The sequence below is a fragment of the Pagrus major genome, chromosome 14, assembly GCF_040436345.1.
Source record: "Pagrus major chromosome 14, Pma_NU_1.0".
NCBI classification, from domain to species: Eukaryota; Metazoa; Chordata; class Actinopteri; order Spariformes; family Sparidae; genus Pagrus; species Pagrus major.
Genome location: NC_133228.1, coordinates 21,812,687 through 21,829,601, shown reverse-complemented (window position 1 = coordinate 21,829,601; position 16,915 = coordinate 21,812,687). Strand labels below are relative to the sequence as shown.

Below are 16,915 nucleotides of genomic sequence, written 5' to 3'. Positions count from 1 at the left end.
TATACTCTGGGTCGACGTGTTATCGGCTCAGATAGTCTGTTTCTGGTGATCAGAGCCAGTGTTTTTTTAATCTGATTACAACATTTTTGACTTTTCTACATAAAACTGTATCAATATGATCTTTACATTACAGATCTGGAGACCTCCACCACTGACACACACACACACACATGAGAACACACACTCTGTCCAGCAGGACTCATTAGAGCTGGCCTGCAGTAGCGTGTGAAATCAGCCCTGACAAGTTTTCTCACACACATGAGGTATTTCACTCTCACAGTCTCAACATTCAGAAGACGACGGACTGGATGGAGAGTGACAGCCGCGACACGCACACATTCACAGAGCTCTGTGTGTGTGTGTGTGTGTGTGTGTGTGTGTGTGTGTGTGTGTGTGTGTGTGGTGACCGGTGTTAATCTGCTGTCCAGTCACTTTGGCCCGGAGCCAGTCTGGTTAAACATTACTGACATTCCACTGAAGGCAGCTCCTGACCAACATGCAGAGACTTTACTGTAAGTCTGTGGCTGTTAACATGAGGGCACACAGTGGACAACTGGAAGATTAAAACCTTCCCACGACACCGAAATATGGCGCACATGATATATTTAATCAGGTTTGTAGCAATCAGAAAATAATAACTCATCGCACAACTTTCAGTAAAATTTTAAATCCAGAATGACGTGTTTTATTCATCGAATGTGTGAAAAGTGACACAATTTATATAGTATTTGATACTATTTTATTCGGATACACATAGATATACATGGATGCAGGAATTAGTGGTGATGAGGGGGCTACAGCACCCCCTAAAATGAGGCTATAACATATGCCGAATTTACAAGAAGGCCCAAATAATTAAGAATTTGTCAGAAAAAGCGTGTCACAAAGTTTTTAAAGTTTCTCCTAGCTCAACAACTCACTAAATTGAGTAATTTTTCAAGGGAGTCTGGGGAACTTTGGGAATTTCTCTCCCTCTATTGGCCGTTTTGACCTATAAAACGTTGGATTCCCATCTGCTGTAGTGCAAAACATTTGAATATTGTGCACCATTTACTATGACGTCATTATATAGACTGACCCCTCAGCCCCCCCCAACTGTGACTCACTTCCTGCGTCTCTGTACATTTACTGTGTGTACATACATCTTCAATTGGAAATAAAGAACAAAGAAGAAACATGTACAAAGAAATACTGTGCAATAAACTATGTAAACATAAAAGTAGAAGACTCACAGCACTCAAATGTTCTGGTAGCTTGTATCCTCCCATCCTTGACCCTGGTTATCTTGTTTTAAAAGAAGCAGTCCCCGTCATGACTTTAATCTTTACACTCCTCTTTATGTGTGTGTATGTTAAATGTCATGTTAAGTTGACACTTTGGAGACACTTTGTCCTCAACACTAAACAGCAACTATAATGAAGATGTAAAGACGAGTGAAGTGAGGGAGTCATGAGGAATGAATGAGATATATGATGATGCAGAGAGACAGAGAGGTTGCGGCGGAGGCATGTGGTCTGGAGGTTTGCTGAGATGGATGATCTGCGGCTCTGCAGACGAAGTTATATAGTTATACATTACATACATTCCAGAGCGAAGGCAAGTCCACAGTTTTTTATACATAAAGCTAAAAACAAATGGTCTAAAGATGACTTATCTTTAAATATCCTCACACAGATTTGACCTAGAGGCTCTTAAGGTCTCGATGGGACACTTTTTTTAGACAGCATGTGCACCCTTCATATCATTTTTCTGTTAGGACTGTTTCGCTGTGTTGTCGAGACAAGACACAAAGATTACTGTGATTCAGATAAAGAGTAAAGATTAGGGTTTTGGTCTCTTGTGATGTCTATTTTTACTCCCTGACAAGAACAAGTCCTGTGATTGTGACAAACACTGGTGTGGTTTTTGCAGCTGAAGGTCTGGTTAAACATTAATCCAGTTTCAAAGCAGGAACAGGCTCAAAGAGACCTGACAGCTACATGTATCCTCGGTGATGAGACAGTAATGGGATAAAGCCACATAAAAAGCATCCAACCCAGGTTTAAAGATGAATTAAATCTTAATCTTAGCACCAAAATTGTACCCATGTCTCTTTAACTTTATGGTTATGTTGTTATTTTTCTATTTAGCCTGCAGAAGGTTAACTAGGCCGATACATTTCCTTGTTATTAAATGTTAATTAGAAATAATAGTAAGTAATAGTCGGCTTCTTTACATTTAAGGATAAATTCCAGCTGCTGTACTGTGGCTGAGTTCGACCATGGATGCTTTGTTGGGTTAGTGGGAGGGGTTGGGTGGATAAGTGTGGAGGGGGAGAAGTCACGATACGAGAGGTTAGGGCGAAGAGCTGAAGGGTTGGCAAAGATGAAAGGTCAAACTGTGAGGAATGTGTCATTTTTAGAGAAACCTAAAACGACAGAGGCAGAATGAGACGGAGGGAAGGAATTTCCCCCTCAGGCGGCGATGACCTCACTCAGATGTGTGCAGATGCTGTTGCCTCGTGCAGGTAAGTGTGTGAGGCTTTGTTGAGGTCTGCGCTGTTTGTGCACGTGAACAGGTGTGTGTTTGTAAGCGGGGTGTGTGTCTCTTTATTCTGCAGGAGGGTGTGTGTCTGGTCTCTGATTGAAAGGCAGGAGGAGCAGAGATAGCGGTGGGAGTGTGTCGTTAAACGACTTTAAACGTGAGAACCAACAGTGAGTGTTTCTTTTTTCACAGCCGCTCAATTAGCTTCTCTGGATGTGGTGTTTTCCCTGGAAGTCTTGATTAAATGACAGGAACAAAGTATCAGACTAGGAGGACTGACACTGCCAAAATCATTAATAAATGAATAAATAAATGGCTAAATGACCGCTATTCATGACGAAACAATGGAGGAGATACAAATAAGTTACATATTAAAGGACTTTTGATGAGAAGTCAGGACAATTAGCAGCTGAAAGACAGATATTTCAACAAGATGTCAGGACAATTTCCAGCCGTGTTTCTGGAAACAAATCTAGACACTTTTGACGAGAAGTCACGACAACTGGCAGCTAAAAAAAATATATTTTTCGGGACAATTATTTGCCAAAATAGAGTGTTTCTGGAAACAAAAATGGACAATTTTGACTAGAAGTCAGGTCAAATTCGTAGCAGAAAACCAGGTATTTTTAACGAGACAGTGGGACAGTTTTCAGTCATGTTTGTGGCAACAAAACTGGGGAAAAAATAATGCAAGTGACGTCAGTTTCAGATGCATAATGATGACTAATTGGTGAATCATGGCCCTTTTAATCAGTGAGAGGAAGCTATCTGGGAATACTCAGACTGGAAATGTACAGGAGAGAATAAAGCTAAAGCCTGAAGGTTTAAACATCACACACGTACCTTAAAAAAAAGCTAAGCAAAAGCAGATTAACTGCTCCAGGACATAGAAACAGGAAACAGCTCCGTGGGGCCTAGATAGTCCGGTAACACTTGTGAGGATGAGTGTGTGTGTCTTTTGTTTTGCTGCGACAGGTTTTAAATATCCAACCTGAGCTCCACTTTGCCTCAGGGACTTTGAAACTGATCCACAAATTGCATGAAAGCGGTTAGGTGAGCTGAATTTTCACACACAGTTTGTGTGCAGAGTGTGTGCAGGTATTCGCAGTATATGTGCACGATGCAGGTACTGATATACATTATTTTGTGTGCATTTGTGTGTGTGCACGCTGTCCCAACATCCTGTGCGTCGCCTGCAGGCCCAGTTTTTCATCCTGACAGACAAAACAGAGAGTGTGCAGTGATCAAAGAGCGGAGGAATGCCGTCAGAGGATCACACGCAGCCTCGCTGTATCGCATAATCACAGACAGACAGCGAGAGGAGGGATGCAGGCTACAATTGAAACAGCCCCGAAGGGTTACACTGCAGCTGGGGAGCAGAGTTACACTGGTATTAATGGTTGGAGTGGGAGTGGCAGGGAGGGACGAGCGGCCTGAGAGGAGCTATAAGGTGACGGACTTTAGCCTCGTGGTTTAAGTTCAGTTGACATTTGAAAGCATCACACAGTTTAAAAGCAGTCAGTGGAGAAAGTACTGAAATAAAACATATTATATATTATATATTATACACAGTTTCACCCAGTGCCATTTTCAACTTTTTCATCAGACATGTTCTCCATTAGAAGAGGTTTGTATATCTGCAGTCCTGAGTCTTCCTGTTCCCCTTATTGAATGACGAATACAGACTACCGCCACCTGGTGGTGTGGAGAGTTACTTCTTCTCATGCAGGCGCAGAACGTACAAGCTAGCTGGCCGTCGGCTGCGGCGTGTTCAAGATGCCACTAGATCTTTAATGTCGGTTTGGTGGGTGTTCTGGGGTAATTCAGGAGGGTTGGCAAGTACGACGCCTGGGGCCTAAAAGTGTTCGGTTCAAGAGCACCTGCATGGTGATGTTGTACAGTCAGCTGATTTCCTGACTTCATTTAGCGAAGGCTCACTCTTAATTTGTTTATAGGCTATGCAAAACTAATAATCCTCAGATGCATTTTGTGTTTAGTGCTAATTAATAAATGTTAGCATGCTAGCACACTTAACCCACATGATAAACATGTTGCATTATCATTGTGAGCATGTTCACATTCAGCACAAATACAGCCTCACAGAGCACACAGTCTCCACATTCATGTTAATATTGATTTTTCCAGGTGCTTTTGGATATTATAATCATGGATTGTTTTGCATGACTGCAGTGAGGCTTGCAAAGAGTAGTTTTAGTAGCTCTCTTTAAAGAGGGACAGTGAAAAGAAAACTACACCAGTGTGGGCTTGTAAACTGTATGATTCTGCTGATACAGTAGCTATCTTAGACAAACAATAAAACTAGATCATCTCTGTGCTCATATCAAGCCCCTGCTTGCACATTTCAGTCTGGAGGATATGTGTAAAGAAAGGATTGGATGTTGAAAAGAGGATGTTAGGATTCAAAGCACCCTCAGGGCTGCAAAATGACTAAATCCACTCCTGGCGCGGGTTAAACACGACTCACCTCGGTAAGGCCACATTTTCAGGCTGACATGAATGTTTATACGCAGCTCAAAGGTCACGTTATGGCACGATGGGAGTTTTGTGTGCCGGAGGTCGTCGGGAGGAAATTGGCCTTTCATAGAAAAACAATATTTTTAGGCTGAATGCTGAATTGAATTACTTAAAATCTAACAGGATAAGAGGAAGCAGCTGGTCTGAACTCGCACAGTGTAAAGGAACTGTTATGCAGCAGCAGCAGCACAATAACAGCACAGTGACACACACACACACACACTAACACACACATATGCACACAGAGTTTAATTCAATTCAGAGATTTATTGGCGTGATAAGATTTTCTTACCCTGCCAACACAATCTCTCTCCCTCCACCTCCTCCTCCCTCACTCTCTCCTTCTTACACAGAAGTCAGCTTTCAAACAATAATCTTGAATCAAACTTTACAGATAAACAGAAAATAGAAATACGAGCGCTTGAGATTATTGTGAGTTTAACAATCAAAACAAGTCATACTTCTGTTTTCTCTGTCTGCGTGTGTGTTTTATTCTGCTGACAGTAAAGTCAGTGTGTCGCTGCTCCATTTAGGCTGCATGAATGGTGAATGTGTGTCATTTACAGTGAGCCGGTCGGTATCCGAGTTCGAGATCGTCCGCCTGGATAAGGACAGGATCCGAGATAAGACCGAACAAACATACACCGAACAGCATCTCACACACACACACACACAAAGAGGACTCTGCCGTTAGCGTCCCACCCTGATACAGATCTGTGTTTTCCTTTTGAACCTCCCACAAGCAAAGCAGAAAAAATTACTTGAACTTGCTTCTCCAGAGTTCAGTTTACCTCTCGATAAACTGATCCTGACTCCTGCACACGTGCACTAGTGCCCCCATGTTGAAAAAAATGCTGCTCTTGGATGCCCCTATGGCAGATAAGACATGATAAAGTGCCCTCGGTGACCTACATGCTAGAAAATTAGTCGTCCTCTACGCACCTCTTAATAGTTACATAGTAAATGAAAATGCCTTTTTAAGTGATGTCAGTCCATGTTTGCAATTTAAGGTGGTTCTGGAAAATTAGGGGGTGCGTCTGATTTCTGTATCGACTCTACAACATGAGACCTTTCACAGGTACAGACTGAAGACTGTTTTTCATAATGTCACCTGTCAGTGGTGGAAAGACCAGTTCAGTGTGAGATTAGTGTTCAAACACGATGAAGGATGCGTCTGAAACAGGTCTGCAAGTTTGTAAAAATAAATAAAAAGGGACCCAGCGTACAGAAAGCCATATTCGGCTTGTTATTATCTACATTTTTGGGTATTACCATTTTTTAAAAGTGCCCTGATCAACAGTAAATGGACAAAAAAGACGAAGATGAATGTAACAAAACAAAAACTGTCACTTAGAGTCCCACAGAGGCGACATGGGGCTCAGCTGGCGAGCTGTAAAACATGTTAGCCGCACCGTTATCCATGTTGGGACATGTTAGGAGCCAAAAAAATGAAGGAAATCAATGGGACTCGTCTGCTGCTGGGTCTCTAATCCGTCGGCTGGTGTCCTGTTTCTGCAACAGGCAGCTGATGATGGGGGAGCTTTGTCTGTCAGAGCTGCATCTGACCGACCAGTTAATCCTTCACAATCCACAAAGATTACAGTGTTATTGTGGCTGCTATAATTCATCTGTGTGTTACTGCCTCTGCTGTCTTTGAGGCTCTTTGTCTCTGCGAGTCTGTCTGAACAATGACATGATAGTATGTCAAATAAAAGGCTGAATTTTCACTATAAAACAGGTCCTGAACTGTGTGTTAACTCATCAAATGACTGTTTTCTTCAGCTCAGGGGTTCAAGGTTTTCACTGTTATGTGTCTTTGAGTGTCTGCCTGGGAAAGCTGTAACAAATTTACTAAAAACACAAATAATACAAAGCTCACAGACTTTATTGTTTCAAATTTATGTCCGTCTGTTTGTGGTTTTCTGATGTTTATCCTTGTTGTTCCTGCAGCAACTTATAAACTCTGCTCCTGTTTGCAGTCCGTCTGTGTTTGACATGTGTTTTTATGATCTTTACTTCTGTTTTTCTGCCCACATTTGCTTTTAATTCTCAAGAACAATACATATGCAGTTCAGGAAGAAGCTGTTTTCTGTTTTTGGGAAAGTTTTATCCTCTTGAGCGCTGTTTTCTCTCTCAGTGGTTTCGAAATTTGAGTGTATTTTGGTCTCAGCTGGCTCCAAAACTTCAATAAAGTCATTAACAATTTAAATGCAAGACTCTGTGTTTTCTGGCCAAAAATAAATCGTCTATTCTAACAATTGTGAGCATAATTAACTTCACCAAGGAGGTTGTGTTTTCGCCCACGCCCGTCTGTTGGTCGGTTGGTTTGTCACCAGGATTACACAAAAACTGCTGAACCGATTTTCACGAAACTTGGATGGAGGATGAGTCTCGGCCCAGAATAGATCCCATTAACTTTTGGTGCAGATCCGGTTGTGTTTTTCAATGTTTTTGGTAACTTTATATATATATTTGTCTGTCTGTGCCTGGCAGGTGGTTAACAGTAAGATTGCATAACATGTTCACTAAAAACATCTGCCTTCTGACACTAAAATGATGGGATGAGAGCGGTGAGCGTGACCCAAAATACTAAAGCTGTGTAAAACCAAAACAATGAGCTGAAAGACACAAGTAAAACTGCAGAGTTGCTGATATTTATCTTATTATTATTGTTTGTTTCCTCCTACAAGTCACCCCTCTCATGTTACACATGAACAATCAGGACTTTAACGGTAAAATCTTCCTGTCTGCCTCCTTCTGACATACAAACTGACATTTGCCTTTTTACGTAAACGTGTTTTATCTCGACACATTTTGAAGATCTTTTCCAAAACCCTTTCTTTCATTTCCTTCTCTGTTCAGCAGGTAAACAATCCACCCTGTTTGTATTTTCTTTAACACAATAAGCGTCTGATTAGAGGAACGGAGGAGATGGGAAGATTTAGAGAGATACACGAAGAGGAAGAGATGCACGATAAGCAGACAGTGAAGATGTTTGTTTACAGGAAGGACAGAGCGATACCAGATGTTTGATAGCAGGAAGAGGGAGACGCAGAAATTCAAATTAAAGATGATTTAAAATTGAATTGAACTGAGTGTGCAGCAGCGAGGAAGACTTTTGGGTTTAGTGTTTCAGTGAAAAACTAGAAATGTCCTAAATGCTCTTTTAGAGGCTTTAATAACGTGTTTTCTTGCATTTAAATGATCTTGAGCAACAGAAAATAAATAAACCTTACACAGTGGAAGTTAGTCTTAGTCTAATCATTAAAGGAATAGTCTGACATGTTGCTTATTTGCTTTATTGCAGCGAGTTGGATAAAAAGATTGATAACACTCCCATGTCAGGGATTTTGATCTTCTCATCTAACTCATCACAAAAACCCACAAAAAGAGTGTTTTCCGAAATGTTGAACTATTCCTTTAAAATGCAATTAACAGCATAAAAAGCAATCAATCAAAAAAATATCAGTATTTGTTTTCAAAGAACCAAAGGAAACAATAACTTTCTGCACTGAACCGACCTGAACTCGGACTTTTATGTAGAGCAATAACACTTAGGCAATAAAACAATGCATGTGTGTGTGTGTGTGTGTGTGTGTGTGTGTGTGTGTGTGCAGTGTGAGTTGTGTTGTAAGGTTGTGTTGTAAGGTTGTGTGGAGGTGAACCATCTAGGATAACATTCTGTGTGTGTGTGCTTGTCTTTAAAGTCCCAAATGATTTAGTGGCTGCAGTTATGGGTTTTAGCCTTACTGTGTGTGTGTGTGTGTGTGTGTGTGTGAGCGTGTGTGTGTGTGTGTGTGTGTGTGTGTGTGTGTGTGAGCGTGTGTGTGTGTGTGTGTGCGCCCCACCCCAGCAGTTTTGCTCAATCTCCATGTTTTGGTGCCTCAACAACATATTTTCCAAATATTTACAATTGTTAAATGTGTTTATTTATATCTCGTTATACACAAACCGACACAAATGAACAAGTACAGACATTTTAGAGATGACTACAGGGACAGAGGAGGTTAAATCTGGATAACTGCGAGACAGTTATCTAATGCTGACTCACCCTCTGTTCAAGGATTACTGTCAGTAAATAACGATTAAACCTCCCCGGTATCAACTTTCTAAGAACTGAAAACTGAGCTGGATGTATGACCAGTTCCACCAGGTTTTCAACAGGTTTACATCACCAAATAACATTTTTAGATCAAACTAACACCAAACTGACGTAACGTAACGTAACTTAACATAAGGTAACGTAACGTCATGTAACTTAACTGAACTTAACTTAAGGTATAACCAAATAACATTTTTTGATGAACTCCAAACTGACTAGAAAATTCTAACTTGTCCACAATATATCACATAGAATGTTAAAAATCAGCAAAACACACACGTAAGGTAACGTAACATAGTGTAACGTAACTTAATGTGAGGTAACGTAACGTAACATAGCGTAACGTAACTTAACGCATGGTAACGTGAGGTAACATAAGGTAACGCAATGTTACTTAACGTAAGGTAACATAACTTAATGTAACGTAACGTAACGCAATGTAACTTAACGTAAGGTAACATAACTTAAGGTAACGTAACGTAATGTAAGGAAACATAACATAGTGTTGTGTAACTTAACGTAACGTAACGTAATGTAAGGAAACATAACAGTGTTATGTAACTTAACGTAAGGTAACGCATGGTAACATAAGATAACTGAACGTAACGTAATGTAACCCAATGTAACTTAACGTAAGGTAAGGTAAGGTAACGTAACGTAACGTAATGTAGTGTTATGTAACTTAACGTAAGGTAGCGTAACATAACTTAACACATGGTAACGTGAGGTAACATAAGGTAACGTAACTTAACATAACGTAACTTAACGTAATGTAAGGTAACATAACATAGTGTTATGTAACTTAACGTAAGGTAGCGTATGGTAACATAAGGTAATATGAGGTAATGCAAGGTAATGTAACGTAACGTCATGTGACTCCAATGTTGTTTAGGTGCGTTGGTATGATTTTTTTAAGCAAATGTTCAATATTTTGCTTGTTTTCTTTGGGAAGCCATTCACATTAATTTATTCTCACACATATTTCAAGTGCCCCATGATAGTTTATCATTGTTCGGACATTTTTACACAGTCCAGCCAGTCAGTTAATAACTCTTACTGTGTTGGGATAAAAATGATCAGCATGAAATGTCAGCTCCGATCTTCCATCACAATAACAGTTACAGTCTCACTTTGCATTTTACTGAATCTTTTCACACCAGAAAATTTAGATAAAACAAAAGATTTTTCAAAGCTGCTTACACTCAGCAGGACGGAGGGCAGAGAGTGAGCACAGGATGGTGTTTTTAAAAGTACATTTAAAAGAAGGAGGAGGAATGTTAATGTGTTTTCCCCTCAGAGGTTTTATGGTTACTCATTAACAGCTATTGGCGAGGTTAGTGCAGGGTGGGTAACGCTACAGTAAACACACACTCACAAACACACACCAGCTTAAAACCCGCAGGAAGGAAAACTGCAGTAAAACCTGAGAAAACATATTCCAGTGTGGGAAAATGTTTCTCCTCTTTCTCCTTCCTTCTTCTCCATCTGTTTTTACTGGGTTGTGTCGGGTCAGAATCAGAACTTCCACTGCAGTGTGACTGTTATCTGAAGTCTTAGTTAATGGTTTCACTTTCTTCGTACTTCTGACCTCTGCTGTGTTTATATCTCAGTTGTTATGTCACCTGTTATTAAGAGGACGGCTGCACTCGCGGAGGCTGTTTGAAGGCTTCATTTAAGACCTTTTAAAACCTGCCAGACCTCCATGATATATTCTGGTTATATACTGTATTAACACACCTGATTTTTTTATTAAAGTACAATATTTATACATAAATGTATATATAAATCAGCCATTAAAAAAGGAGATGTTAATTGTGAACTGTTGGTGTCCTAACAGGTCTTTAATGTGACACCACTCATCAGCGGTTCCGACCCGGTGCTGTTAATGAGCCTCCACATGAACATTCCTCTCCGTCCGTATTTATTCTGCCTCCCTCGGCCCTCTTTGTTTTCCCTCTCCTCTGCCTCCGCCTGTGTTTGTCTTTCCCAGCAGACAGGAAGTGGACTCCATGTCCAGCTCTGTCTCTCTGTCAGTCATTTACTGCCTCTCCCTTGAGCCAAACCAATCACAGGAGAGGAGGATGAACTCTGAGTCATACTGTACGGACGCTCAGCTCGCAGTTCACCGCTGGAAGAAAGGTAATGACTTACTCATTAGCCATTACTCATTCTGAAAGTAATATTTTCACTGTGATTTCTTGGAGTTACATTCCCTAAAGTAAAGAAAAACTGCCTATTTTACTCTTAATTGGAGCTTAATTTACAAAATGAACATCATTCTGTATTGAAGAAGACTTGAAACTATAGATTAAGACCGTAAACTCATTGATAAACTGTTTACTGAGGTAATAAATCAAGTGAGAAGTAGGGTCATTTTCTCATAAGCTTACATACAATCAGACCTCTTGTTGAAACCAGTATAAAGCACTTATGTGTCTTAAAATCGTGTGTTGCTGAATGAGACTAGAGTTTGTCGGGGACATTAAACGTCATTACTATTCTAACTTTAACTTTACAACTTGTAGATTTATCAATTAATATAAAAACATGTATAGTAATTGTGTTGTAAGACCCTCAGTGGTGGTGACGTTTAAGTCATGTGACCGTGATGCAGCCTGTTTATAGCCTAACATTAGCTTTTCACTTCGAAAATCACAAAGTGGTGTCATCTGTGAAGATGAACCCTAACCCAAGTCTTATAAACGTCATCGCTACACCACTTTATTAAGGATTTCTTTTGGTTTTTTTTGCGCAAGAGTAAAAAATTGTCTGTCTAAAAAGTCCAACCTTCTGACTTTTGGTAATTTTGACACAAAAAACAATAAACAATGTCTTATTCATAGGTCATTTTTATTCATTTATATCAATGGGAGTAGACAAAGAAAACAAAGAAACACCTATTTTTGTGTGAAAAATACAAATTAACACTTTTCTTCAACAAACAATCTCAGTAAAAGTCCTTTAGCACTATAACTGTGTTGTATTTAAACTGTCGTGGTCACCTGATGTCTTTACATAAAACTTCATCACCTGAAGTGAAATACTTAATATCATACTGGGTTGGATGTGAGTCAGTGAATCACTGAGTTTTTGTTTTGTCTGTAGACACACAGGGCGGAGTTGAGTGTGTAATACTTTAAATAACTGACTGATCAACACGCTCACACCTGTGTCAGCTATCATAGTGACATTGATCTCACGGGGCAGCCGGCCAAAGCGTGGAGGCATTTACTCTGTAACACTAGTGCAGGGAAGTCCTCCTGTGAGCGTGGCTGCGTTTGTGTTGGAGCAGAAGAAGAAGAAGAAGTAGGTCAGTCTCTTATTTACCTCATACTGATTGTGACTCACCTAAACCTGGACGCAATGCAATTTCACATACTTAGAGACACTAGAGACAAAGCGGAAATTAAATTTTAAGTTTGACGTCAACCTGAGACTCTTTATTTAACTTCAGTGCTGATTCACTAACATAATCACCGTTTAATTCGATCAGCTGGACTCAATCTGCAGCTCCTGAACTCTTAGAAGTGAATAAACTAGATAATATTAGGCTAAAAATAATCTGGTGAATTATTTGTACAAAAATGTAATGCCAATCTACTCATAGTTGTTGTTATACTTCAGTCTGGATCAAAGTGGTGGAGTCAAACCGCTAGCATGGCTAATTAGCTTTTTAACACGTGGTTGTTGACCCGAAAAATGACTTGTACTCGAGTTACTAGGTGCAGATTTCTTTCTTCCTGCAGGTTTACAGTTCATGTCTGATGTTAAAACACAAAGAGGCTGTTCACGCCTGGCATTAACATCAAATTGAAACTCACTTCCCCGCTCCATTATGCAAATAAACATGCACACAGAGACAAACATAGACATTTTTTTCCACACAAATAAAGAAATACTTGTGTATAAGTTTAGCCGAATTTACATGAAGGCCCAAATTATTAAGAATTTGTTGCAAACAGCATTTCATAAAGTTTTTAGAGTTTCTCCTAACACAAAAACTCTTAAATGTATGCTTTTTTAAAGGGAGTCTAGGGTAAACACAGAAAAAGATACACTCCTTCCATCACTTTCTCTGAAAGACACGAGAGCCTCTGACTGTCTCATGGCTGCACATCATGTTATTATCTCTGACATTCAGTTTCTAGACGGTTTCTGCACCACAAACCACAGACGGACAGGAACACAGTGAGAACTGTGTGTTGACAGAGTCGCTCTTTCAGGCGCTTCAGCGTTTTCGTAATGAGAAAATAGTGTCAAATGTCTGTTTTCAGTTCCAGAAAGAAGCTGAACAGAACAAAACAGGAATATTTCGCTAATACCAAAACCACCCTGAACTAATTCTCATGAGAAAAATACAGTTTGGCTGCTGTTTAGCTCTTTATTTTGATACAGATGTGCAGCGTTAGCATCTGTAGCATCTGTTACATCAGTTCCACATTTTTTGTCAAGCCTCTGTTTTGTTTTCGGAGCATTTGTTATTTAAAAAAAGCTGAGAAAATACTACTGGTGTACTTCTAAGAATATGTATAGCTTATCTATAGACATACTGACGTCTGCAACCACACACACACACTCTGACCCCGCTGTATCCAGCTGCAGACACACCAAAGATGTATTTTCTGACACAACCTAAAAACCCACAACACTGCACTCAGCACTACTCAGCAGTAACCGAGTGTGTGAAATGTGCTGAGTTAATCCTCCTCATGTTCGCTGAAGAGAGCCACATCAGTGTTGACAAACGGTGGAGCCAAACCCCGACTCTGCTCAGCGTCGCGTTGAAAATATTAATCCCGGTGTTACTGGCAGACGAGACGTAAACACTGCGGTGGTGAAGTCGGCTCGTTCAGGAGTACAGTCGCACTGTTTCACTGAATGTGAGCCAGAAAAACATCCCGACAAGATGAGACAACAGATGTTTTAAAAATGACAAAATCCCCTGTGAGATATCGAACGTCCATCTGTTCAAAACTTCAGTCCAGAGCAGAATATTTCTACAGCTAATCATCAAATTGAAATAAAATGGATATTCACGGTCAAGCAGCTACTGACCATCATAGACGTCAGTAGAAAAAAAGAATAAAAACATAAATAAGAGGAGATAAAAGACAGGAAACAGAGTCACGGTGTCACATCCACAGCTGATCACAGGCCAATTCACATTTGTTTAAAAAGCCAATCGCTTAAGGAATAAAAGACGTCATGTACGTACAGTTTCAGTGTCACAAATGAATATTATTAAGAATGAGAATGTTCAGACTTAATGAGATTGAATAGTAGCATAAATATATGTAACTTCAATCTATAAATATCAGTAATAACAGCCTAAATGTAACTGATAACTGGTTGCACGTGAAAGAGTCACTTTTTGTCCCGAAACCACAAATCAGAGACGACACCGGAGATATTTCGTGAAGGAGCTTGTTTCAATGTGACTGAGCTAGGCTAACAGTTTCCCTCTGATTCCAGTCTGCGTGCTAAGCTAAGCTAAACACGACCTGAACCTACAATAACTGAAGTGAAAGTGATGTCAGTTTTCTCGTCTGACACGGAGTAACATGTCAAACAACTGTTTTCCCCCAAAAAACCCCAAAGGTTAAAGACCGCTAGATGTTAAATATACATCAAATGATCATTTTGGAGTATTTTTATATCACAATCTTTCAGTTCTCTCCCCCAAAAAACCTTTGTTGACTCATCTTGAACTACATTTTTTCACAGCTTCATGATTCAAACCCGTGTGAGAGTGTGAGAGTGTTACACATCCTGAAACTGTTTCCTGTCGGTGAAATAACTCTGGACTCACAGACGGGCGGACTATTAAAGTCACTGAAGCACTGCAGAGATACAGTTGTTGTATGACACGTTAATGCAGTCTGGTGGTCTGAACAAATACTCTAACATGAACCAGGCCTGCTACACACCCAGCTGTCTTCCAGGAATTACACACACACACACACATAGAAGCCATTCTTGGTGAGTGATGCATTGTGGGTGTGTGTGTGTGCTGACATTGGGGTCCAAAGTTTTATCGCAGCTCGAAGGAATTTAAGAAAACACACTGAAACACACGTTACAGCTACGTTATTATCTGACTATGTCGTTTAATCACATGATGTTTTTGTTACTTATGATTTTCTTGATGTTTGGTGTCTTGATGGAGCTCGTTTCGTCTGATCAACAGACTACAGCCCAAAAATGATCTATTTAAATCAAATAAAAGCAACAAATCTTAACAACTGAGAAGGTGAAAGTCGGGCGTGTTTGTTATTGTTGCTTTAAAACTCATTAATTTGAATATTAGGTTCACAGGCCATATGTAATGAACATTATTTTACAGTTATTCTATTGATTTTACTGTGTTGCCAGACGAGGAGGCGTGACGCCAAAACCCAGCCGGTGCCATCAGGCCGAATGTTTGTTTGACAACAGTGCCCTCTTGTGGTGATCGATGTACTACACTACATATAAAGTGGTGAGAATAATCCAACTAAACTGATCCTGAACCAGATTTAACCATAAATATCACATCTGTCTGTGATATCTGTAGTTCTGACATGCAATCTCATACAATATTATTAGTTTGTATTTTATATATATATATATATGTGGCACTTTTTTGTAATTTTGTTTTGTAAACTACTGATCCGAGGTGAAGAATTACATATCAGTCTAAACTTTAACTCAACATGGATTGAAAGTTTGGATAAAAACAGTTTAGTTTGAACTTAGATCATGTGAAACACCATCAAAAGCTCTGGAACAACAACTGGAGCTGTAAAAAATATCAGACTTGACCCTTTAACAGCCACTAAGTGACTGTTTCGTCAAGAACTATTCGACTACTACTGATGATAATTCAGTCCTTAAATAAACTGAAGTTGAACAACACTAACTGCAGCTTCATACAATAAATAAAATAAAAGTAAAAGAGAGAAATGGGGAATAAAGCGTATGCATACACACAGACACACACACACAGACACACACAGAGTGCAGTGTGTACTCACATGGAGCAGCAGGTTGTTGTTGTTGAGGTGGTCCTGACTGACGGGTGAAGCTGCAGGATGACAGTCGAGTGACACTCGGTCCCGACAGGCTGCGTGACACGTGTACTTACAACCTGCAGAGAAACCAAACGATTAACAGACTTATTGATTGATCTTCTGATTGTGAATGTAAAATAAGTATGTGAGGAAAACACAGGAAAGGTTTTTCAATTAAATTTCCATTTCAATCTAATTCAAATGGCCTTTATTGACATGTTGACATTTATGTTGCTACAGCGAGTGTGACATGTTGTTTGTAGAAACATAAAAAACTCAGATAAAATAATGCTGACATGCAGTTGTATGTGTAAATATTCATAAACTCAATACTAAACTTTACATCTATGACTGATCTTTGACTGTAAGGTCACACGAGAGCTACGTGCAGGTGTGTCCGTACACAATGTGTGTGTCTGTAACGTACATGCAAATAATGCTCCGATACTGAATTCTCCTTTGCAAATAAAAACCATAAACATGCAAATTCTGACATGGACACAACCTGAAGGAGGAAAATGTTTCATAATGAGGTCACACAAGGTTTGACCTCATTTTGAGCTTTTAAATGTGACAATTTTCACTTTAAAGGTACAAAATAAATCTAGTTGTTGAGTTTTTTTCTTCTATGTGTAGCAGGAATGAACACAGAAGTAGTTTGGAGCACTTTGCCAGGTGTTTATATTTCTGTCAGTCTGTCTGTGGA

At 39.7% G+C, this 16,915-nt stretch overlaps 1 protein-coding gene across 1 annotated transcript in view; it reads right to left on the bottom strand.

The window, feature by feature from the left end:
* Nucleotides 1-16,915, bottom strand: part of rassf3 (Ras association domain family member 3) — a 65,440-nt gene that overhangs the window by 38,850 nt on the left and 9,675 nt on the right. Inside the window, exon 2 of the mRNA XM_073480420.1 lies at nucleotides 16,174-16,286. Within this exon, the coding sequence (XP_073336521.1) occupies nucleotides 16,174-16,286 (113 nt within the window). The remainder of the gene's footprint in view (nucleotides 1-16,173; nucleotides 16,287-16,915) is intronic.